The 25,479-nt window shown below is 44.3% G+C and overlaps 2 protein-coding genes across 2 annotated transcripts in view; one reads left to right on the top strand and one right to left on the bottom strand.

Annotated features, from left to right (window-relative positions):
• Positions 1-3,923, bottom strand: part of LOC131286907 (uncharacterized) — a 38,116-nt gene extending 34,193 nt beyond the window's left edge. Inside the window, exon 1 of the mRNA XM_058315916.1 lies at positions 3,734-3,923. Within this exon, the coding sequence (XP_058171899.1) occupies positions 3,734-3,923 (190 nt within the window). The remainder of the gene's footprint in view (positions 1-3,733) is intronic.
• Positions 3,924-19,403: 15,480 nt separating this feature from the next.
• LOC131288211 (uncharacterized) lies at positions 19,404-23,252 on the top strand. The gene is made up of 5 exons (XM_058317328.1): positions 19,404-19,494; positions 19,582-19,685; positions 19,779-19,850; positions 21,700-22,548; positions 22,626-23,252. The coding sequence occupies exons 1-5, from the start codon at positions 19,404-19,406 to the stop codon at positions 23,250-23,252; spliced, it is 1,743 nt and encodes a 580-aa protein (XP_058173311.1).
• The last annotated feature ends 2,227 nt before the right edge of the window (positions 23,253-25,479 follow it).

A 25,479-nucleotide genomic window follows, 5' to 3' on the forward strand; every position in this document is an offset into this window, starting at 1 on the left:
GTGTCAGGTACGCAGGGACACCTACACAGCTAAACACAATGGACTCTTCTATCGTTTGGTCTTGCGGTCCGTGTTTGCAGTCATCCTTGAAGCAGTCGACCGGGTTTTTTGGGCGACCCCTTTTGCCTGCAGTTTTTGTACATCCTGCAGGGCGATGGAAGATTTATTCATTTACAGCTCGAACACTGGGCCGGAAACGGAACAAAGGGACCACCTCTTTGCAATTAGTCCTTGCCGATGGCGTTTCCCCCATCCGTGCGCCCATTCCCTTCCAATGCGCAATTCCCATCCATCATACTTTATTGCCACTTTGTGCAATGATTTTACCGCTCCTTTACTTCTGGCCAATTGCTTCTCCACCGTCGGAAAGACAATCGGTGGATAAAGGGATAAAAGGGGGAAGCTTTTGTGATAGTGTGATTTAGTGTCGATGTATAAACAAATAAAACGAGTCTAGCCCTGCACAATAAACGGAATGCCGCGGGCCGAAACAAATCAACAAGTAGGCAAATTGGCCCACGCTGCGTACACCGTAAGCTGTAAGTAGAAAGGCGCAGCTCAAGAGTCAAGGGCTGCGGGCAAAACCGATAAAAAGCATCAACCAATGAGAGAGTCTTCCCTCAAGTGGATGGGAAAAGTCCAGCTTCCATTCCAGTAAAAAAAAATAAACACTTCCACTAGCAAGAAAGTGCTCCACGTTCGATTCCTATCGAATCGCTTTTCGGAGGTTATGTTTCACGAGCTGTTTTATTTACGCCCCCCCATTAATCACAACCACTCTGGACTGGCCGGACTGGTCTCTTGAGGCGAATAATCTTGCAGTAGATTTTTGCCTCCCTTCGGCCAATCGGATGTGGGAACATTAAATGAGGCGATATATCGGAAGATCGTAACCACCTTTGGTCACGATTCACTGACTCGAATAAAAGACTGCAAAAGAAAAAGCCCAACGTTCCGGCCGTTGGCAAGATGTGATGGGTGGCTGTGGGTGGTTGGGGAAATCGAAGACGAAAACGCTAACCATTCGACGGCACGCAAATACAGTTTCTCCTCGAATTATGGGCCATGGTACACTGGCACTAGAAGTGCAGAGGTTTCCGTTCGAGCGGAGAAGGCTAACCATTTTTCCAAGTGGATCACGGATTTTCTTCCCCTTTGCCCGTTGTTCGCACATCCGCCCACATCCGCCCGGAATGCTAATTAAATACAGCAACATTCAATTACATATTACTAGCCTCCGTTACATCGTTGGCCCCAATTTGTGGCCGGAAAACAGTGGAAAAGGAGCGAGCCGAAAGGCGAAAGACAAAAGGAACACGATTCCCGGGACCTGGCGCAACCCGGACAGGGTTAGCGTTGGCCCAGGATGTAACCAGCTCGCTGCTGGCCGGTGACCAACGTCACGGTTGTCGGGTTGAGAACGAAGCCCAACTTTTCCCTGCCAACGTTCGAACGGAGGTAGCAACTTAATTGCACCTGTTTCCAGCAGCGTGCGTGCCGGCTTCCGGTTTTGGCTGGGTGAGGAAAGCCAAACCAGGATCACCGGGATTGAGTTGGGTGGGTGGGTGTTTGGGGAGACCGGAAGTGGTACCCCGCACTCGAGGCAGGAGCTCCGTGCGGAAAAAGTTAAAATAACAACGAATAATTCCAACTTCGAATTGGATTCAATTCGGGGCTTTTGTTACTTCTCTGCTCACTTTTGCCCGGCGTTTTTCCTCGTCGGGGTTTTTCTGGCGTGGCTTGTAACGACGTGGTGCCCCACGGGGGGTGGGGGTGAAAATGGCGTACTAACGATGCCGTTTCAATTGCATTTATTTGCCTGTTTGTTTGCCGGCCTGTATGTGTATCAATTCTTTCCATCGAACAACTTTAGTGCGAGAGTGTGCGGGTGTGTAAAGAAAAAGAGTACACCAAATAAAGGGAAATGAATAAATAAAAAACGTATGAGAAAAGTAAATAAATCAGGCACTTTTCCAAACTCCTTGCTCAGATGAATGATGTTTGGGCACGTGTTTCGAACGTCAGCGTTATTATTATTGCAATGGCACGCGCTCTGCCAGGTTCGTGGCAAACGAACGGTGATACAATTCATATTGATGAGGAAAATATTTTGCTTTATTTGACTTTCAAATTTTTGCACGTAACAAGATCTCCATTTTTTAAATTATTTCAAAGAACTCAGGGAATGATAAGATGCTAAGAAATGGTATTAAACAATTATACGAGATCTTTAAAGAACTAACGTGAGAAGAAATGAGTATTCATTAATTATAATTCATCCATTTAAAAATAAAACTCCATTTAATAAACGACATAAGAAAAAAATTTACACAATAAATTGTTTAGTTTCCAGTAAAATACATTATCGAAGAGCAAAGTTTGTTAAGCCTTACTTGAAAGCACAATCAAGTAGGGTGTTCAACCAAGTTCTGAAAGCAGTGGATAAAAGATAAACAAAAAACAAAAACGAAAATTTCTGCCCAAGAAGTAAATATCTTTCCCCACATCGAGCTGCTCCTTTCGTCACCACAAATAATGGCTCGATGAAAGCTTTCCCGGGGCGGGAAAAAAAAGAAACTCTCCGTCAACCGAAGAAAATGTCAAGCATCGACAGCGAGGGAAAACTGGCATCTGGTTGTCCGCTCCTGGGAGGGGAGGTTGGGCGAGAGAGAGAGAGGCGGTGTTTGTTGTTGGCTTGTAATACATTCTGTATCCTGGTGAGCATGTGTATGTGTATGTGTGTTGGTACGATCTACTTGGTACTTGTTTGTCGGAGCGATTGTATGTTTTATTGGTCCCTGACATGAAAGCAGCGCGTGTTTCCGTGCACGGAACGGAAAAGCGCGACACTACGGACACAAGCGGGAAGGGGTGTATGGCTGGCGCACGCCGAGCTAATAACAATAATACCAGTGTGGCACTATAGATGACGATTTGAACGGCAAGTCGACATAAAAAAGCATAAATCTCAACGAGCTGCGGCCGGTAATCGAGGCTGCCTGCCGCGGCCGCCCGCCCCTGCCGGCGGTTAACCCATGACATGCTATGCATCCGGTTCCGGATAGCGCCTAGTACAACCTACCCCAACTACGTCGGAACTTGTTAGCAAGGCAACGACAAGCCCCGGAACAACCAAAAATTAGCTCTGACTTTTGCGTGCTTCCGGTGCAAGTTACGAATTTTGACATTTCGGAGTATGATTTCAAGGTACGTATCGAATCCACTGCCTTTAGTTGTTCGTTTAACATTCGTTGCAGTATTTTATGGAATTGGATACTGAGTACCAAGCATCCATGATAGTATAAACCACTTTTATCTTTGTACTTATCGAACCTGCAAGAATAAATTACAATTCGGTTCTAACAAAACTACAATTGTTGAGATAAGCATTGTAATGTCTGCCATACTATAAAACGACTAGAAACTATAACATAAAACACAAAAACTATCGAGTTCTTAAACCTGCAGCACTATTGATGAGTGAAATTATCACCGAAAATTTAAACAAGTAAGAAACAAGTAATCAGCATAAAAAACAAAGGCAAAACAGTAAGAATTCATTCGGAGTTCAGCCCCCCACAAGTTGCCTGATGCATCCAACATATAGGAAAATTTTATTATATATAAAATTTCTAAGGAAATCCTTAGATGAACGATATAGAATTTAATCCGAGAATAATTTGCATTAAGAGATATTAGAATTGGCATAAGAACCACTACGGCATCTACTTACATGTCTTCGTTTTCTCTCCGTGCACCGGGCCCAGCTGGGCGACCGTGAGCGTTAGCACGATGAGCGCCAGCCAAACGATGCCCGGTTGTGTCCATCGGGGCCGAGCCGATGCCCTCCGATCCGGCGGGTTATCCGGCGGAGGTGGTGGTCTTCCGGGCCCGCAGGACGTCACTTCCGACGTCGCTGCCATTCTGTGTGGGTATTTTTTACGTGTGCCCGTCCGGTTGCACGAACACTCACTAGCGCTCGCTGCGACGCGCTTCTTTACTTCGCCAATTGTTTCTGCACTTCCGTTTGCACTCGTCGGCCGCTACGGAAAGCCCCATTTTGGGTCATTTTGGGGACTATAAGCCCTCCTTTAGGTAGTCTTTTCACAACACTTTCCTATTCCACCAAAACTATCACAAATAGATTAGATAGCAAAAGTTTCCACGAGTTTCATCCGTTTGCCTTGAACATTTATGTTTCACTAGAAAACTGCAGAGAAAAAAAAAGAAGTTAATGCTTGGCAAACATTCAATTAATTTGTGTATTTTGTTAAACACAATTTAATTAACTGGACTGAACTACCGCCGCTGTGCATTTAAGATTTTCCATCCTTCAGTTACGGAAGTAGTTTTGTCTTTTCACATTCGTGTTTTGCTGCTTAACAACATACTTTTTTGTTAGGTTTACTTGATTTCACAACTGAGTCCGCATTAAATCTAATCGTATTAAGTTTAATAGCCTTACAAAGAGTGAACGTTTAAAATGTTCAGTGAAAATCACAATATAAAATAATAACAGACGTAGAAAATCGGGAAGCTGAGCCGAAAAGCACACACACACCGCACTAATTGGTTTGCGTGCTGTTGTTGTTAGCGCCGATGTCCAGATCGTTTCGATTAGTTCCACTAGTTTCACTTCCAGGCTTGGGAAAAGACTTCCCGCCGTGGTTACCGCACGCACCTCGTACCAAGATCGTACGACTCCGTGAACGCATGCACAAATTTAAAATAAATTGCATGGAAAATTGATTTTTCCTACATCCTAGCGGTGGTAGGCTTGACACTCCAGCTGGGCGGAAGGGCAATGAAAGGAGAGAGATGTATAGAGGTAGACTCCTAGGTAGTGCCAGGTGGATGTTCACCCCATTGGAGCAGTTTGTTTTTTCCTTTTTTTTCCAAGTGAGATTGCAGGTAGGCGTCACCGAATTCAATTAAGTTCCGTTGAAATTGAAATTACTTCTTGCCCGAAGGACGCAGCAAGGTTGCTTTGGATGCTTTTATGAAAACATTTATTTTTTGCTGTCCCTCCCTTCGCTGCATATTTGTCTCCGTTAGCCCCGACTGCTGCTAGCCGGCCGGAACTGAAAGCTAATGAAGTGACCCCGCATTGGGCCGGCGAAGGGAGGCTGGCCGTGCTGATGATGATCCGAGCGGAAAACACACCGCGTACACAGCATTCGTTCAACCGGCGACAGATCGGAATCGGGTGACCTTTCTCTTTTCCGCCCGGCTAAACGAAACACGTCGAAACAATAATTCATTCGCACGTCGTTTTGCAGGATACGGCTTGTTGTTTTTTTTTTGGTGAAAGGTTAATCTTCGTCGCAGTTGTGTTTTTTTTGTATGTTTTTGCGCAGACATTCGCTTTTCTTTTCATGCCTGCGGCATCGCAGGGAAACCCAACGCGATGACTTCGTTTCCGCTTCGTTTCTCAATTAGTACAGCACGGGCTCGAGTGCGTTGTCGAGTAAATTCAAATTTCCACTTCCATTTCACTTAACTGCTGGCTAGCATTCCGTGAACGATGAAAGTGGACAAGACGACGCGGAATTAACGTAACTTTTTATCGCTCGCTTACACCTCTACGCCTTTCGTAAGGTAATTTCATTTACGGAAGCGGACTGTCTAACTGTTGATTTTCCATTTTAATGATCGGTTGGGCGAATCTGCAATTGAAACAGAATGAGGGAAAACATTAGAAAAATACTTATTATGTTTTGAAAAGGATGACATCTTTATCTGAAAATGTCTTTAGTCGAGAAGGACAATATTTGTTGTAACATTATAACAAATCCGAATTACTCAATATGATAAATTAAACCTGGCTTAAGGTTTTAATTGTTATACCTTAATAGTTTGTTGAAAAAAAAAAAAAATATTGTGTTACTTGCACCTAATTTATAAACATCTTAGTTGTATGTAACTGCTTAAGCAACAAAACCCGGGTTTCATATCTGTTTGCGGTAGGCAAGATTATCCTGCCCTGCTGGGTAATAAATAGCACATCTACTGCAAATCAACCATTTAGTTTTCTTCTCCGATGATTATCTTAACAATGTTATCAAGATTTGTGAAGAAATTATCCATGCTATATGCATTCGCCGAGTTCCCGAAAGACGTACCAAAACCGGCATCTATCCTTCGCCGGCAACAATGTATCGGTTGGCTGAAAGCCGCCATTTCGGTGCCACTTACGCCACACGGCCCACTGTTGCTGTGCGCGGTAATTGTTTGTGACAGGAGCATGCAAACAATAGCGAAACCGCTGACGATGGCAGCCAGCCCCGGCAGATCTCGCTTGGGTGGAAAATTGTAAACTGATAACGCCAGCCCTTCCGGAAGCAGCGGAAAACAGGTAGTAGTCGCAACTTATTTAGAGCAAACTCCGACGGCCCGATATTATGGCAGGGTCCTTGGCGCGTTCGGTTGATTGTTTCGTCGTTTTACTAGCGATTGCACAATCACGCTTTCTTACGAGCTTTGTTTGTGCCGCCGGATCGGATCGGATTTGGTGAAGTGAAGCGGCTGAATAAAGAAAAGGGAGAGGGTAGGGAAAAGAAAAACTTCCTGCATTGTTGGCCACTCTGCGGATAGAACTTTACCTTCTGAAAAACTTGCTTCTCACGTTTATTCTTCATCTTAAACTGCATGGGAAAGTTTTCGCTGAAAGCTTCACGCCCCGTTATTGGAAGTTTATATTCTATATAAAACATAATGGGAAAACATATTCAATTGCTTTTTATTGTCGTATTTTGTTCTGTTTTTTTTATGTGATAATATATTTGGCATCTACTACTGCCGTTGCATCCACTTGCAACGTAGAGGATAGAGACTTTTAGAGAAGAATGTTCGTATTTACGGACTGGAAGGTTAGTTTTGGAGCCTGTCTGGGACATTTTCTGGTAAATATTGAATTTCAATAATATCCCGAATAATTACATCGGCAATGAATTCATAAAATAGCTTAATATTTTTGGACAAGTTCTATCAAGAAATTTGGATTGCATAAAAGAAAAATCAAAGTAAAAATTATTGTAAACATTTCCCACAAAACTGGTAGAAGTGAACCTCTTTCTTTAAGCAGTTGGAAGTTAAGGGTTGAGTTGTAGTTGACCTAGTTGACATGCCACTCCTATCAAGTGACACTGGTACTGAATTGTAGTACTGAAGTGTGAACCAGTTCAAAAAGTGTTCAAGATGAAGGCTTGCCTATTAAAAGGCAAATATTTACTTGAAATAATTTGTTCCATTTGCACTTCGTTCGTCAAAGAAAGGCCCTACGTTTTACCAATACATCTGACTATGAACTGTCAAGATTCTGGATAAAAGGAGCTGGACATGAAAGGAGAAGATTTCAAGGAACCAGTTTCCAAAAACGAGAAATGAAGTTAACTTGAAAGACAAATGTCTATGCACAGGGCACGCTGTTTGTTCGAAATGTGCATCTGTCATTTGCCGAGAGTACTAGCACTTCCATAAAACTAAGTAAACAGTTAGCTAACGGAGAAGAAAACCAAGTGTTCACAAGTTTGTTCACTCCCTTCTCCTGAGCGGTTTCGGAAGCTTCAGTATGCCATTTGGAAAGACGAGGAAGCAAGCATCAAGAACACTTGGGAACAGTTTGGCATAACCACAGAACCACAGGACCAACGACAGGAGCACGACGCCACAGAAGACGCCTTCTAGTATTGGTACTTCTTCTTTTTTTGTGAAACACTTCATTCTAATGCAATTCGTATCAAATTTACGGCTGCCAGTAGTTGCCGAACCGGGTTCGTTTTTCTTTTCTACCATGCGACCAGTGTCCATTTCGTCGTTGAATGTGCTCGAGTGTAAAACAGTCTTCCTATTACGAGCAGGAGGTGGTTAAGACAGGCATGGAGGGGGATGTTTACTTTACGGTAATTAAAACTAAATTTTACATCGTCTAAAGATCACTTTGGTGTGTATTTTTTGGCGCCAAGTTATTTTGTCGGTACAAAAATGAATAACGCAAAGGTGGTCGTACGTAGAAACCCACACTTATCCCACAGTCACCAAATATTGGTACAGCTGAACTGGTTTTTTTGTGGGCAGAATAATTCTCACTCTTTTCAAAGAACTTGATATCCATGACTGTTCAAGTGAACTGTGTACATCGTACCTACCTAGACATGAGCAGCAAACGCTTCTCAGAATAATACCAAATCCTTCTACCATTTTGATATTCAGAACCTTTAAAAATATTCATACCAGACGCTGTATTACTTTTTCTACCGAATTCCCAATATACTTTCAATTCTGGAAAGCATTATAGCAGCATTAGAGGTGGGTTGCTTTAACAAGTTCCTAGTGTTGACATCCATTGCTAGTTCTAAGGAGTTTCTTACAATTTCTGTAAAGTCTAGGACATTTCTGACTGCTCGTTGAACGACTCACCTATATTGTCACAGGTGCGCCGATGAAACGAACTTTTTATGAAACTCTGAATCATTGCTCGGGGCTTCGGTGCTCAAAGTAAGTTACAAGAATAGCTCTCCGAAGCAATCGGTGTGGGTTCCATTTGACTTGTGCCAGTGACTATATTAAAAACTACTCCAAGTAGATAAATCAAAGTAACGCCTATTCACCGCCCGCTGCATCTCGCACCCCGTTGGTGGCTGGCTGAAAGTAGGAATGGCGAGTGGCCAAATGCCAGTAGTTTCGAGAAACCCGAGCTCGGGCAAACAGAAAAGCTGGAAAACTTTCCATCAAACTTTCCCGTACTCCCGTCGGCTATGGATGATGAAGTTTCGGGTGAAATGGACGCTGGGTGGATGAAATAGAAATGGTTTTATGGTTGGAGTTTCCTTCCAGAAGAGATTTATTAAAGGGAGCTTAGGGTTGTCTATTGCTTATTCCTTAACTAATGACCAAAAGTAGATTCTATTTTAATTGTGTTAATTAAGATTTCTACTTCGTTTAAACAAACCAAACTTGTCCATAAAAGCAGGATATGCCACCGTCGAAAATCATTATTTCGAAAACATAATCCCCGCCACTTTTTTCGGCCGAGAAAAAAAGATTAACTACTAGGATCAAAAGCGAGAGGAAAAAGCAATCTGCACAACGCATATCGCACAAACATTTTCGCAGGAAACCATGGAAATGAGTGGCCGAGGACGTGCGTTGAGGGCGCAAAGGTAGCGCCTTCCGGATGGTTGGCCTTAGCCAACTCGACCCGATTCAATTTCTCCATCAAACCGGGAACTCCATTTATCTTCCCGGCCCTTGGCCCGGGCCGGAAAAAGCGCCCGTCTGCTTGCTCGGTGGTTGTGATAATGAATTATGAATGTTTATTACGCACGGGGCACACATTATGAGACACAACGCTAACGCAAGCTGACAGTTCCGAGCACTAACACTGAACACGGCAATGGGTGTGATTTTGCTGCCAGGGCAAAATGGAGGAAAAGGTTCGAAATTCGAATCCGAACGAAATGAATTCGCATGTTCCGGTGTGTATGTTGGATGTCTCCATAGGTTTTATGCTTTTAATATCACTCTTCGGAAAGAGATTGATGAGGGACGAGGAGTTATTTTTTGAAGCAATGATTTACAAAAATCAGTTATAACCCTACGAATATGGTTTTTAAAAAGCAGCTAGACGTTTTTGTAAACGTAAAAAACAATTCACAAAACCGAACCGAACTGGCGCGCAAGATTTCTGCTCAATAATTTTAATGAGTTTTCATTTTGATTTCCCACTCCCCTGGTCCCACGACGAGCCGCTCCATTTGGTCGTCATTTGTCATTTGCTTCCGGTTTCCGCCAGTCAACCACGCGTCCTGCGGCTGGCATTCCCCTTCCCCCCTGTCCCATTCATTCCACCTGATTTTGCCCGTTCTAAGGCTCGTCATGGCATCGAGCGGCCTCTCGGAGAGACGCTCACATGGATTCGGCATTCCCGAGCGCCAGGGCAAGTGGATGAAGCTCTCCCATGCTCGTGCAGATACACATGCACACACAGGTGAACCTTATGCTTTCCACGAAATGCCATACCACGTAGCTGTGTGCACTAACACACGAAAAAGTCAATATGGGGAGTCCTTTTGGTTTTCTCACTGGCCAGGACTGTTCCCAATCACTTTCGTTACTTGCTTGCTGTCTTTATTATTACTTTATGGTATTCCTCTTCATCATTTACGCCTTTTTATGTTTTAAAAATATCTATCTAGGTACAACTACACAAATAAAATATTAAAACTATTTCAATTAAAATGTTTTAAAGGAAAATTGGGTAAATGAGTTATTTGAAAATAACTTCGTGTCGTTTACTCTCATTTTTTCTGACACAGTTGCACAAATCTTTGACAAAACTTTGGCAAAAAAAGACTGTCAAAAATATTGGGCACCAAAAAAGGTCTTTCATTTCTTTCATTCGTACTTGTATTTCGAAGTCCCGCATTGGTGGTCGTGACAAATAAATTAGGAAAAGAGAGGAAAATTCAAACTAGGAAAAAAAACTTGGCTTGGAACTCACCTGACGTGAAAATTGGCACGGTATCCTGATGAAAATTCCCTTCGGCATTCGTCCGGCAGGCGGTACAATACACGCATGGGTTTCTTTCAATATTTCGATCTTAGTAGAGCTGGCATAAATTGATATATTACTGCACCTTTGCCGACTGATCTTTTGTGTTTTGTGGTAAATTTTCTTGATAATAAAACACTATGGCAGCTGCTCAAAAACACCCACACCAACGCACCGGGACAATCGGCAAGGACATGCACACGCATACCACAGCGGCACTCTCTTCTCGCGCCAATGCAGAACCCGAAAAGATACGCCACACACAACCAAAGCGGAATGTACCTCGGGTACAGAATTCTATTGCTCAAACTCGCGGAAAATCCGTTTTCGGGAGGGAAAATCACATTGCGAACGGGATTAATTTGATACCTTTTCCGAGCCGAGCATCCGCACGATGCTGGCTATAATAGTAATATCCCCAACGCTTGTTTAAACTTTTGCACAAATTTCTTGAGCGAATCACTTCCATAACCAACGGTGGTCCTTTTCTTTGCTCTCTGGCCATTCAGCATTCTACCTCATTCCGTGGGTCAGGCGCACGGGCGTGCGGGAAAAAATCGATAAAACTAGTACACAAAAGTGCCCGAAGTCGATTCGAGCCGTTGCCTTACGCCTGAAGCCGTTGTTTTAGAGTTTGTTTTATCAGTTTGGAAAACAGGACGCCCCGGAGAAAAAATGTTTTCCTCCGAGAAGAACTGCTGCTGAAGATTGCCGACAAGCAGAAGGATATACCATTTTGGTTTTAAGTTTTCATTTTGTTTGTTAATCCACTTCACTGCTATGGGGTATTAAATAGAATAGAACACAAAAGCTCCTTGGAAAATAGAAGAAAAAGTACTGTAGAAACTAAAGAAATAAACGACGATGCGCTGGACATAGTTAAACGAAGGAAAATCCAGTGAAACCTGCATAACCTTATGAACTTTCACAAAAAAGTCAATTCTTCACTTCCAACTTGTAAAATATCCCTCCATTTTATAACGGCAATAGCAGTAGCACCATAAATCTTTGTGAAGAAAAGAAGTTGACCATTTCTTCAACACTTTATCATCACGGATTAACGTTTGCGTTCACTTTACAAAATAGTATCACTTGCTTAGGGAACTTGCTATCTGTTGGTTTGCATTATTCCTGCTTCCATCTTTATTTCCCTTCTGCACACAATGAGAAATCCACAAATTGGAACAAATGGAGGCCTCCAACCTCCTTCCTTCGCAGGATTGCACCGTGTGCATGTGTGCGTGTGTGCGCGATTCAGAGTGTTTGATTGACTTTTTTTTTTGTTGCTGCTTGCCGACAATTTCCACTGTTTTTCCACACTCACTTCGCACGGCTCGTCGTTTTTCCTTACGCTTCCTTCGTCGTTACTGTCGGTCGGCGTGTTGCAATCGGGGGAGCGAACCGGGGAGGAAACCACTCGAAGGATGTGGGCCTGCAAAGGCGAGAGGTTGTTTTTTTTGCCTTCGCTGCAGGGCAAGAAGCCCCCGAAAAAACGGTTTGCTGTTCGCGGCCAGACAATCGTTACGAAACAGCTTCTCCGAGTCCGAGTAGCAACTGAGGCAGCGACTGCGAAAAGCCAAAACCGTGCGCGTCCACTGGGGACGCTCGTGAGATGCTGCGTGAGTGGAATTGGATGTGTGGAAAATGTTCCCTTGCCAACGAAAATTTCCCTCGCAAATAGGACGCGTCGTCTGGCGATGGGGTGGTGTTGGTGTGCACTGCTTTGAGTGACCGTCGTTTGGTCCTTTAATTGTGGTTTGAGAGAAAAGGAGAGAGAGAAAGAGAGAGAAGGAGAAGGAGGACAAGAACGCATGATGTTGGCAACGCACGGGAAAAGGGACTTGGTTGGGGCGCATGCGTCCCATAAATATCCCGCACGCACAAATACGCTACCAAAGTCGGTGGCACACGTACAGCGAGTTCCTGTTGGGCACACACACACACCCACCCCCGTGTGTAGCCCCCGCCATTAGTCCCCAACCCCCGCTACCCACACCCACCGTCGTTGGCATATTTACGCGTCTGCTTGCTAGCCCACCCACAAACCGATCGAGACGGGTCGTGTGCGGTTGTGTGAGTTATTGAATGAAAATGCAAAATTCATCAGCGTAGGCCAACGCCGCCTTCTCGCTTACGCCTGCTGGGTGGATTTTCCCAGCGTTGGCCGCCGCCGCCGCCGTGCTGGTCGTGAATGATGGGGTCCTCGAGTGGGATTTTCTCGTAGAATCTCGCAACGCAGGCTCGCCGAGCAATAACCGTTGCGAACAAAAGCAAAAATAAAAAAGAAGGAAAACAAAACGGAACCTTTGCTTTGGGAATCGAGGATGGTGATCGAGGCCATCGCAGAGGCGGATGGAAGGAAACAACAAATTTCAGAAATCTCACGAAACAATCAGGCCAATCCGGTGGCCGCTGCAGCTTGAGCTCGAGTGCCTGCTGGATGCAATCATTAGTGTAAGTATGTTTTTGCGGAAATCTTGAACGTGCGGTCCACTTCGGAAATATTAAATATGAACGCAAGACTTGGGAAAACAATTGCCCGAGATCGAGTTTTTTTTTTTTTGTTCAAGATTGTTTTAATCAAACACACAAAAACAAAATGAAAGTAAATCCCATCGTTTGGATAGCCAAGGCAACCAAGAAGGAAAGTACAGATCGGCATGACTTACAATTATTTGTGCAATATTTTTATGAAATTTGATCAAATCTCTTTGGTTGTTGCTCGTGTTGACGATATATTACAATTTAAACATGAAAATGGAAAACTAATGATTTGTTTAATTTATTTTCAAACAACGTGAACGTCACCAACAAACGGAGTTTAACACAACACTGATAGAGAGTATTCAAACTTTTTGCCAGCTCTTGTAAAAGAGTTATTTAAAAACTGATAGCTAAATGATCGACTAAAGGAGCAAATTAACCGGAAATTAAAAATAAATAATATGTTGATAACGTAATTTACTTGGCGCCATCGAGTATTATCCTTTCTATTAACCTTCTTTTGTCCTTGTTGTTCGACGTGTCTTTGAAGTCGAATAGTTCCTTTATCTAACTTTATTGTACTTTACGTTTAATTGAAATCTAGTTTTCCTATGGATTTTTGCTATAAGTTTTAGAGTTTGTATCATACTCATTAACAAATAAATTTTTATAATTTTTTTTCTCGCTTATAAATACTAATAATTTACAAAAAATGTATAGCAGTCTCTTAGGTTCTACTATCGGCGTTTTATGTTTTTCTGTTTGCACGACGAATCTGGCACGGTAGCGTAATTCCTTCCACTCGATAGCCCCGAGGTGCATCGCCTCATTCTGCATTCTGCAGCCAGACGGGGAGGGTTGCCTCATTACGTTCGTGTTGGTTTTGGGAAAAGCGGTACCCGTGTGGAAGCGGGCAGCCAGCAGCCTCGTGGGAGGCAATTTTTAGTACTCCGGCTCTCGTAGAGTTGCGTGAAAATCGATTTTACGGCGATACAATTCCGGCCTACGACGTTTCCATTTCCTCCATCCGCTCGCTATCCCCTTTTCCTTCGTTCGCGCTGGCCGGATTTCCATTCGCTGCCCGTGGCACATCGTGCAAAATAAGCGTAGACGCACACACCCTCGCCTACGCACCACTCTCGTCGCCAACACCACTTCCCGGCTGCACTGTCCATTCGGTTCTGAATTTAAGGACCTTTCTCTCACCGCGAATGGTGGGAAAAAAGTCACTCACCTTCGCCACACGTGTGGTGGAACACCGGGGGGGAGGGGGGGATGAGGGTTCCTAGCGAAACAATACCAATCCAGCGTAAGCGTGCGCGACCCACACCGACGCAACCCGCAGGATTTTGCATTTTTTTGGTCTGGTGTCTTTAATAAAATTCTGCTTCCTTCTAGTAACTCATTTTCCTCCACATACCTCTCACGAAAATCCTTTCCATTCACCGAACCAATGCGATACGAACACCACGGCAAGTACCGAAAACTCTGGTGCTCAGTACTTCTATACATGGCCCTCGTACACAAACGGCGAGACACATTTCTCATTTATCGTGCTCATTTATTTGTCTTCGTGTGCGTGTGCGTGATTGTGTGGGAGGGAAAATGGTACCATTCCGTACCGCCTCGCAAGATTCAGTTCCATGCTGCCACAGAAAATCACTGGCGGCCATATTTTAAACGTGGGCTCTCACCAAACAAGCCGGAAAATTCCTGGCGCTAAGAGATAGCTCATAGCACGCTGCTAAGAACCATGCTGGCTCCATCTGGCAGATAATGTTGACACTTGCGGCTACTATGCATTATGGAAAAACAGGGGGGTTTTAAAGCTCTCTTTCGATGAAAGGATTAATTTGCTAATTAGTTTGTGGAAATATCTTCTTAAAGTAATTTAGTTTAAACTGATAGTGAACATGAAAAGACAGGATATTCTCTTTATAGATTTATAGATAACTTTTTAGAATGTCTGCCTATGCCCCACGTGGAATACCTAGCCATCGCGATTTAACGATCGCTTTAAAAAGTTTATTACGTTTATAAAAGTAAATTTGTTCTTTATAGTTAGTTTTTGACAGTCAAAATAATTGAAAATCGCGTAACTTATAGCATTACCCACACCCGTTGAAAGAGAACAGTTCGTCTCTAAACTTAGGTTTTAAGTTCGGAACTTAATACAATGATCTCGGTGGGCGTAGTCGTGAATTCTATTTAGGTGAATACGCTTGGATCACTGGGTAACACAAGATTTAGAAATTTCAAATTCGGTACAATGGGCTTATGTTAAACCCACCAATCGCACAAATTAAATTAATCAATGTAATTTATCAGTTTCCTAATATAGAACAGTAAAACGTGTTTAGAGGAAAAAAATTCGCTTGAATCACTCCTGTGTTTCCAAAAACCGGTTTAGATCATCCTGTACAAACTCAATTGAACAGTGTTGGCTTTCTCTTTTGCTTTCCTCGTAGGAGAGAAAAATCTCTAACGGTATACATATATTGTATTTGTGTTCTGAAATAATTTAATTTATACATTTAAACAAGCTAAAAGAAGTAAAGTTATGAATCACACAATGAAATTTACAACACCATCAGCGTTTTAAACTCCTTTAGAAATATTTCGAGCCACGCTTAAAGAAAGATGGTGCCCCAACACGTTGAACGAATGTTCCGCGGGTTATCAAGAGGATTATTCCAGAGGTTTTCGTTATTGTAAACAATCGGCAACATTAGACTCGGGCCAAGACGACGATGAATTGCTCGTTGCGGCTGTTCATTCTAAAAATAGCCATCAATCTCTCAAACGCTTCTTATCAGCACCGGCGCGTATAGTTCATCAGATTGGCTGTTGGTGGGGTTGTCGTTCACTGATAGGAGCCCCCACCCTTTTCGATGGCCACGCAAAGGTGCACTGGATGCACTCGGACTAGCTATTTATAGCTATCGATGCAAGTGGGGTTTTTTACTTCCATTGTTTTATGCTAATATGTTCTGGTTCGCCATATGTCGCAGGATGATTTTGGGATGAAAGAACCAAACCGTAAAAAGGTCGACTTCGGTTGAATCTGCCAAGTAGCAAAGATATAAGAAGATAGTTAATTTGCATATTGCATCGCCTTCGGCAATGGTTTGCAGTGGTCTCGAAACTACGAATCCCCCGGAAATGTGGTACACAGTGCCCTCAGTCGCTCTCTATCTCTCTCTTTCCTCTTTTCTTAAGATTTTTTGTTATTACTTTTTCTATGCGAATTTAACCAACATCGGCATGCTCCGGACCTGGAACCGAAACCCGGACGAAGCCAAGTGCGCAGTCCAGCCCAGAGCCCATTCCCATGTACAACCGGGCACTTTTGCAAACGCTGTAGTTGGCGAGACCATTTCAAACACGATAAGACTGCAGCGAAAATTGCATCCACTCTATTAGTTTGCCCCGGCATCAACTGCACTATCAAGCGGACCCTATCTGCGATCAAGCTTGGGCTTGAGCGGATGACTCAAGGGGTAGGAGAGGTAAAGCAGAGGATGACAAGTGGTTCATACTGCTTTTGAATCGGCGATACTTGTATGCACTCACCGTTGGGATTACGCACATGTGACAGCTTACGAGCACGAAGCACGCAGTCTGCAGAAAAAAATGTGAAAATTAATGTAAATAACAAAAATTAGTTTTTCAATTAAAGGATACATTTTCATGCCAGTTTAAAATGAGTACCTAAAATACCACCAATCGTATAAAAAGTGACACATCAAATCAAGCACTAAACCTATCATTTTTGACGCCGGTTCTTTGTATTAATTTCTTGTATGCTTTTGTTAACACTTAACAACTTTAGCGTAAAAGATATCCTTATGGCTTCTATAGAGTAGATGATAGTAATGTGTAATTTGTATACAACTCGTTTGCAAGGCCGATCTATGAAATTATATTTTGTCTAGAAGAATTAAAGAAACGAATGAAATATATTGGAGTACAGTTATATTCGACTTACATATTTTTTTATGATGTTGGATGGTTAACATAATTTTTTTATGATGTTGGCTGGTAAACATAACATTGGTTTTCGTTTTAAAAATACTCAACACTCTACTCTGAAGAGATTAGTGTTCTACCGACCCTGATGATAAAGGTTCGAATCCAGAGGAAACAGTGTTTTGAGAATTTAAATTGCTTGTAAACATTGTGCCTATTTCACTTGCCGGAAAGATTTGATTATCCGATTTATCGTCGATTATCGGCCAGGCTTCGAAGGCACGCGCCCGGCCAGCGCAGATCTACAGATACGATCGGGCATTATATGGCCCTTCCGTCCAGATCAACGCCGGATGATGGGGCCGTGCCGTGTCTTTCGGTCAGGCGCAAAAAGATAAAAACCGCATCGGGATTTAACTCGTGAAGGTCTCGAATACCGGCACGAAAAAACGCCTAAGATCGGTACGTTCGAGACCACAGCGAATCGATAAAACCGGGCGGTTAAATTTGATCAGCACAAAATTGTGGCCATTGGCATCGGTTTGAAGGCAAGGGGAAGAAAACAGCAGGTAGGGTTGAGTCTGGTCCGTCCATCTTATCGTGCCCAGTATTGCCCTTTCTTTTCTTTCCACCGCCTAAACTGACCCAAGCAGACCAATTTAATGAATGGGGTGTGAGATTCGTACAGGTTGTTTTATTGTCCCACCAATCGTTATCGATAACCGATTGAATTGACTTTTTTAAGGTTGATAACGGTGCAGGTGCAAGGGGAGGGTTTCTTGGCGAGATGGATCCCGGAAGGGGAAATATAGAGGCGATGTCTGGAACGCCTTCCTGATGCTAGTTGATTAGATGGTTTTTAGTAACGGTTAGTTCAATGTTATTTACTAGATTGAATGGGCATTAAGCCAATTACAATTTACAGGTTGTTTTTGTTATGTTATTATTTTGTGTTTTTGATCTTTTGTAAAATTCAAGATGAGTATCTGAAGCTTAAACTTAAGGTCTGGGCCAGTATGACACTTTTTCTTTATTAACGTTTAGTTGTTATCTATTGACTAAGAAGATATGATATGAAGAGGTTTAAACATAATAAATCGGAAAATATGCATGAAGACTCTATAAAGTATTGGAAGTGTTATTAAGTAATGTAGGTTTTTTAAATCATTTCGTGAGATCTACTATAATGATTTTAAAATTTTAGTTCTTTTAACATTAGATTAGTTTTTAAAAGATTTTAATGGACACTTCTTGCGATGGTTTTAACATGCTGTGCTTCAAAAACATAGAATTTCTTCTCTTGGCATTTAACACGCCTACCTGTTGCGTAACTTTACACTGCAGTCCGTGTGCCAATTTTCCATTCTTTCCCACACGCCCGAAGGAACGAAAACAAAACCCCACTCGAAACAAATTATGATGCCAGCGCAACGTTCCAATGGAGGCGCATGATGATGTGTGACCCTTCGACACCTCTTGCGGCGTAGATGGCGTGTCGAGTCGACACACTTGTTGCTAAACGACCAAAAGACAGCTGCTTCCCTTGTTCCGAAACCACACTGCAGTGAAGTAACATCCTTGAAGGAAAGGAAGGAAAAAAAAAACCAGCGTGTAACCATATGAAGCAATGGAGGCCCGCAAGCACGTACTTTTGACTTGGGGTATTCATAAATCACTTCATGCTCGTGAAACCGCAGCGTGAGGCAAACGCACTCGAGGGATCTTTTTTAAAAGGAAGAAAAAGATCTTCAAAGGTCGAAGCCGAGCAAATGGGAAAACCATGAGACCATAGACACTCCATTACTTCTTGGTACGCATTCGGGGTAAACAAAAAGCGGACGCCCGGTACCTGTAACTGTCAAACCAACATCTCCTAACTATTCTCCCGTAAACATAAGCACAACACGTGAGCGGCCGGTAAAATGGAAGCAACACAATGTGTGCTGCAATGGAAAAAGAAAACACTGATCGCGGTTTCCCTTTCCACATCAACGGCTCGGTAGGCTCGGTTTTCCCGGCCAGCGGGTTTTGTAGTGGTGTGCAGCAAAAAGGGTCCTTAAACGGTGCCCCAAGCAACGAAGTGAGCATAAAACTATTGGTTACCGGTGTGCCGTTGCTCGGGCAACCGGCAGGCGGTTGCTTGCCCGTCGGGTATAAAAAGGGTAGCGATTGTTTATTTCAATTTCGTATCGCAGCAGTCCTAGCGAGCCCTTCGACACGACCTGACGGATCGCAGAGTGCGGTGTTTCGGAGGAAATTTTTCCTTTTTTTGGCATATTTAAACTTGCTTTTGGCGAAGAAAATCTTGGTGTTACAAAAAGAAAGCGAAACGGGTTCAACTCCAAATTGTTTGTGTGTTTCAAATTAGCTTAGTTCGAAAGAGTAAACTTGCTACGGGATGGCGAAGAAGGGAGGAGTTCAGCAGCTTCAGACGGAAATCAATACGGACGATGAGTTTGAAAAATTCCTCGAACGTGATGGTTTGCTCGGTCAGCTCGAGCGCCCTGGGATGGCGCAATTTTCCGATGCAATGCAGCGCAACCCCTAACACAACGTATGGACCTTTCTCTCCGCAGTGATGGACGTGTACACGGAATGGTGCGGCCCTTGCGTTGGCATGATCGGCAGCCTGAAGAAAATCAAGCTCGAGCTGGGTGGCGACAACCTGCAGCTGGCGATTGTACGCGTGATAAGTTTGTTTGCGTTATGCTTCTGTAATTTATTTATTGGGTGTTTGCAAAGAAATGCGCTTTTTCTTCCACTTTCACCGCAGTGTAAGACGGATGAAATAACGGCACTGAAACGATTCCGGAACAAAAGCGAACCGACGTGGCTCTTTGCATCGGTAAGTTCGGGGTAAAGGTTTAAAAATCAATCGGTGAATTGTGTATAAATCATGGAAAGGGAAAACATTGCGTGCCAACAACGCATCGGAAAGTTTCATTGAAAGTTAATGTATCCTAACGCAGTAATCAGAGTCTCATCGCCCATGGATCATTTCGAACCGCTTGCTTCGGTTTTGATTTATAAACATCTAAACGATTCAAGGAGAACGAAAAGGAGAAGCTCACAAATCTGTTTCAAACCACCCAAAACCACTGGAAGCAAGAGTGAAGTGGCCACAAATTTCAAGCTGTTGCTCAAGCCACGCTTTCACTCAGCCCCAAAGCCCGTCTATATCTAAAGGAAAGGAAGCACTGTGGCCACCTCCACCGAGCAACAGCAAATCAGCAACGACAGGTTTATGAAATGGTGGAACTGGATTTGAGCATTTTTTTTTATGCAAGCAGGGAGATGCATTTGGTGGGGGTGAGGTTCTTTTGGCACGCGATCGGTTGCAAATTGTTGCCATTTGAGACTGGAAAACAGAACGTTACCGTGATGTCCAAAGTCGACCATACAATAAATAAGGAGTAAAAAAGGGAAGTTGTTTTTTACAAGTTTCCTTTTTAAAACTTTTCCAGAATTTTGCAAAAGATAAAACTTAGTCTTATGAACTAAACTGACTAACAAATATTTCTTTAATTATTTTATCCAAAAGCATATAGATCAAAGAGAATATGTAATATATTTAAACAGAGGAGCAGATGACAAAAAGAAAACAGAAAAAAACACTCAACTTAATATCATCATAAATTCTACCGACCTGAAGTTGTACACAGTACAATGCATCATACTGTTTTACATCCATCCAAGTCCGTTACATTTTCTTTTTAATTTGCTACATTTGACCCGGTTTCTTAGCTACTGTTGCTGCCTTGGGCTGTGCGAGTCCTGTACGTACGGGTCCTTCGTTGTCGGAACACCCGAAGGTCGTCCGAACGTCTGCCAAAGTTTGACGTGCCGTGTTGGGAAAAAGAGTTTAAAAATTTACAATTTAATTCGTACACGAACGTTGTTTACCCTTGCCTTTGGTCGTTGGGAAAATTACAAATTAAGTCGGAAATGCCAATAACACGCTTCAAACACGGTTCGGTCGGGGTTGTGCTATTTTTGGAACTATTTATTGTTTTCTTGTTGATGGTTCAGAAAACAAATTGCTCTCACCGGTTGGTACATTTCACCCCGGTTCAGCTCAAAATGATCGACGGCAAGGAAAGTAAATATTTTCGCCACAAAATGGGACAGAACGTAACGCTGGTGGATAAAAGAATTCCCTGCGGTGTATGCGCTACGGCTCATTTACGATGTGTCCATAAACCGACAAACATGACGAAGCGCGGAAAACGTCTAACGAGAAAAAAGCGAACCGTATGGAAGTTCGTTCTATGCCATCACATCAAAATCCGAACGGACGGGGCGGATCGCAAGCTTCGTCTAGGCTGTGATGTAAATAACCACACATATAAACACACACACACGTCAGGTTCCACAATGCAAACCAATAAAATTAAATCAATTTGCTATCGATACCATCCGCACAATCCCCGTTGGTTGGTGTTCTGCAAAAGCTCGTAAAGTAAGGTAAACGGTCGCGAAATGACAATGTTCCACTTTTATTTGATGGGTTTGCCCCTTTTGGCCCGTTCGGCAATGAAGCAGCACATATCTGTGTTTTGTGACCTTGCCAGCTTGAGAGGGTTATTGATGGGAAAAGCATTCTGATAGGTTTAATACTTTTCACTTGGTATCGAATAACTTTCAATTGTTCAAAAATTAGGGTAAAATTCACCATAAACCATTTTCGTTAACAGCACGGTAAAATAGTGAATCTTATGTTCGGTACCAATGTGCCGAAGCTTATCAACATGATCACCGAGGAGCTGGACACGGAGCTGAAGTGTCGGGCCGGCGAACTCGAGCGCAACTACTTCGAGCTGTGGGAGCTGACGCCGGAAGAGCAGGAGCGGGAAGACGTGCGGCAGGAGCGCGAGGAGGAGGTGCAGCGCATCGAGAAGGAGGCGGCCGCCAAGAAGCGGCTCGACTACATCACGCACGTGACGGACGAGATTATGGCGAACATACCGGACATGGGCATCACGCTGTTTATGCCGCACGTGCACAAGGACGTGTTCAAGAAGCTGCACGATCACGCCGAGAAGCACGATCTGCATATGAAGGAGAAGCGGCTGGTGCACCTGAACCCGAAGATGCTGGAAGTGCTGCACTTCGAGTGCGAGAACCGGCTGGCGGACGATGTGTTCGAGCAGATCTACTACAAGGACATTCAGGCGTACGTGTGGAAGCTGAACGAGGGTGAAACGCGTGCCCCGGAGGAGGTGATCGGGGCGTTCGTGCAGATTATCACCGAACCGGTCGAGGTGCTGGACGCGGATGGCAACGTGGAGAAGGTGATTCCGCGCATGATCGAGCCACTCGAGATGCTGTACAACGCGAACGATGGCACGTGGAAGATGGTTACGAAGTTGCCACCACAAAAGAGTGCTAGCTCGATTGCGACGGCCACCTCGTCCGATTCGTCACAGAACGTGTCGAAAGAGACGTTCGATGAGGACACATGCCCGAAGCTGATCATACCGGGCGTGTGGACTCCGACAAATCGCCGTGCGAATGCGGCACTGTTCTATCTCCTCTTCAGGCATGTAAGTAGCAGGGCAGGTTAAACCGGCTTTTAAACTGAAGAACAGGGATAGTAACAAATTATGTTCTATCTCCTCAGCTGACGGAGCAATTTCTACCACCGGATCCGATCCCGGAGCCACCCCACATCTGCATGGTGTTTGACGCGTACAAGAAGCGTGACGTGCTGGAGGTGGCCATGAACGACAAATACAAAACGCAGGTTATGGCGTTCGGGTACTTCACGACCGGCGACCCCAAAACGGCCGAACTGATCGCCAAAACCACCGAACGCTACATGACGAAGAAGCCCAACGTGAACGACAAGCTGATCATGAAGGTGTCGAAGGCGACCAGCCACGCAATGCTTGCGCTAACCGCGATGGGACCGTGCTACGTCAGCCAGAACGCGGTCGAGGGTCAGGAGGAGTGTGCGGCCCTTTTCCCACCGAACTACAACTTCGTGGAGGAGGAGAACGAAACGGGCGAGGTGGAGAAAAAGAAGCATAAGAAGAAACGTCGTGGAAAGAAGAGCGACAGCTCGGTGTCGTCGGCGGTCGACTCTGCCGTCTCGACGACGCCGTCCGCCGAACCGGGTGCCGATGGGCAGAGCGAGCTGGCAACGATCGGCGAAGGCTCGACGGGTGAGGAAGGTGAGACCACCTCGTCATCACAGAACTCACCGGAGAAAACGGGCGGTGCCGACGATGATGGTGGGGCAAACTAAATCCAGTATCTGGATCAGGATAAAAAAGATATTATTATAAATAAAATGAAACTTTATTCATTCCTTATTCGAAAATTAAAATTGGAAATGAGACTAAATCGACTTCACTGCGCATTTGGAATGATCATCTCAAACACGGTGCTAGCACAAGCCCCTATTTCTGTACACTCGCCACCTTACCCGCATAACTAATCCTAAACTTGTATTTTGCGAACACGCACGAATCCAGCCTGGTAGCCGATGGCATAGTACAGAAACGAGGAACTGTTCGGATTCCATCGAATCTGGTTCAACCGGACCCCCGGATACTGGGCGATGTTTCCGCGGCGAAATGATTTTATCTGCAGCGACTTCCGATCCGATTGTGAGGGATTCTGGGGGGAACAGAAAATAGCAACATTGAAACATACTTATCTGTGAATGGAGTAACATGTTTTGGAACCATAATCAAATAGTATTGCATCGGGGTAATAAAAAAAAAGTGTGAATAGCAGTGAAAATGCGTTTGCTTTACCTTATCTGTGTCGGAGAAAACCAGCGCGAAATTGTTTGCGAAAGCTTCGTAGGAGGACAGATCCAGCCCATCGGTGTCGACGTTGCTAATTCCGACGGAGTTTGTCATTGTAAGTAGCTGCAAGGAAAAAGAAGACAATGTTAATATTCGATGTCTAGAACAAAACAAAATGTATGAAATTAGTTGTTAGAAACTAGTCCCCGTTCGCATGGTTCCTACTTATGCGTCTTTTGAAACGACTCTGAGCAGCGCATCGATAGTCGCTATACCAACGGTGCATTGCTCTACCCCCCACGGTTGAGGTTCGATTCCCGGTTTTGCTTTGAATTATAAAATAATTATAAAATCGTTCTACAATGTTTATTCCGAAGACGATCTTCTAATTATTGTTATTCTTCATACTTTCTTCACATTCGAGATCTTTCCGACATTATGTATTTGTGAACCAGTGAACTATTTTATTATCGCGAGGCGGCATCTTTTTACTCCAAAAAAGTTTGGGACTTCAAAAAACAAAAACTACATGAACTCGATGAGATGGTCGGTTTTAATTTGGCCAATTTACTTATCCATACAATTAACCCTCTACCACCCCCTGCCGATAACACGGAATGTCCACTTACTTGTCCAAAATTCTTGGCAGGGATACCGGTAACGAACGGAATCGGCTTATGGCACACTACGTCCCCACCGTCCGTGGTTATCGCGTTCGTGCTGATCCATTCGTTTAGGGCCAGATCGGTCGCTTCCGTACCAAGCGTGAGCAGCGGCATAGTTCTGAGCCCAATCTCGCGCGGTTGGTGAACTGTGTAGCCCACCCGGTCCGTCAAGAAGACGTCATCATACACGAATACCAGCACCGGGTAGTGTAGCATCCAACGCATGGCCGTGATGCGACTGCGCGACAGCATGCTGAGCACCTCGAGCGGCTGATGGTGGCCACTGTGCAGATCGTACACCTTCAACCGCCGGTCGGTATTGCTGACGGCCAGATAGCGCGAGCCCTGTCCATAGTGCACATCAATCGCCGACACACTGCCGGTGGTAGCGTTCAATATCTTGTGCGTGGGCAGCAACGTTCGAATGCCATCCTTCAGTGTGCCGAGTATGGCCGAGCTAAAGCTGGCCTCGGTCAGCTTCCACACCGCGGCGGCACCGTTCGAGTAACCGGCTGCAAACACAGTGTGGCCTTTCGCGCGGGACCACGTAATTTTCATTACGCCGTGACCGGTGAAGCTATGGTGGGCAGCGTTCGTGTCACCGAAGGGGGATCGGTGGTGCACGGTGAGCGAAAGCCGCAACACCGGTTGGAGGTGTACGATGCGAGGTGTCGGTTTGGTGTCCGGGAGCTCGATCCGGGCGCTCACCATACTACGATTGAGGGCGTAAACGTACACGTCACCATCGGAGCCGGTCGCTGCGAGCAGCCCCAGCCGGTCGAAACTGTCGCCCCGATCGAGTTCGTTGTAACATCCGCTCGGGCAGAAGGACAGCTGCCAGATGGGGCCAAAATCGCACGCAATGGCAAACGACAGCTGCGGGCATCGGGGAGTTGCCGGATTGCTTTCTCTGGAAAATTTTTCGAAGATAGAAGAACATGTAGTTATACAATAACGTACTTACGGTTTGTATAAAAACCAAAAATAAAAAAAAAAATAAAAATAACCCAACACCCTTGAGGAGGAAAATGTGCAACTATCTACTCAAAACTAC

This window comes from Anopheles ziemanni, chromosome 3 (genome assembly GCF_943734765.1).
Source record: "Anopheles ziemanni chromosome 3, idAnoZiCoDA_A2_x.2, whole genome shotgun sequence".
Taxonomy (NCBI): domain Eukaryota; kingdom Metazoa; phylum Arthropoda; class Insecta; order Diptera; family Culicidae; genus Anopheles; species Anopheles ziemanni.

Bases quoted from the DNA above. Each gene is read 5' to 3' on its own strand.
- LOC131288211 (XM_058317328.1), top strand. From the start codon at position 19,404: ATGGCGAAGAAGGGAGGAGTTCAGCAGCTTCAGACGGAAATCAATACG. The intron at 19,495-19,581 runs GTCAGCTCGAGC...TTCTCTCCGCAG, and splicing joins CGAACGTGATGGTTTGCTCG to TGATGGACGTGTACACGGAA. The intron at 19,851-21,699 runs GTAAGTTCGGGG...TTTCGTTAACAG, and splicing joins CGACGTGGCTCTTTGCATCG to CACGGTAAAATAGTGAATCT.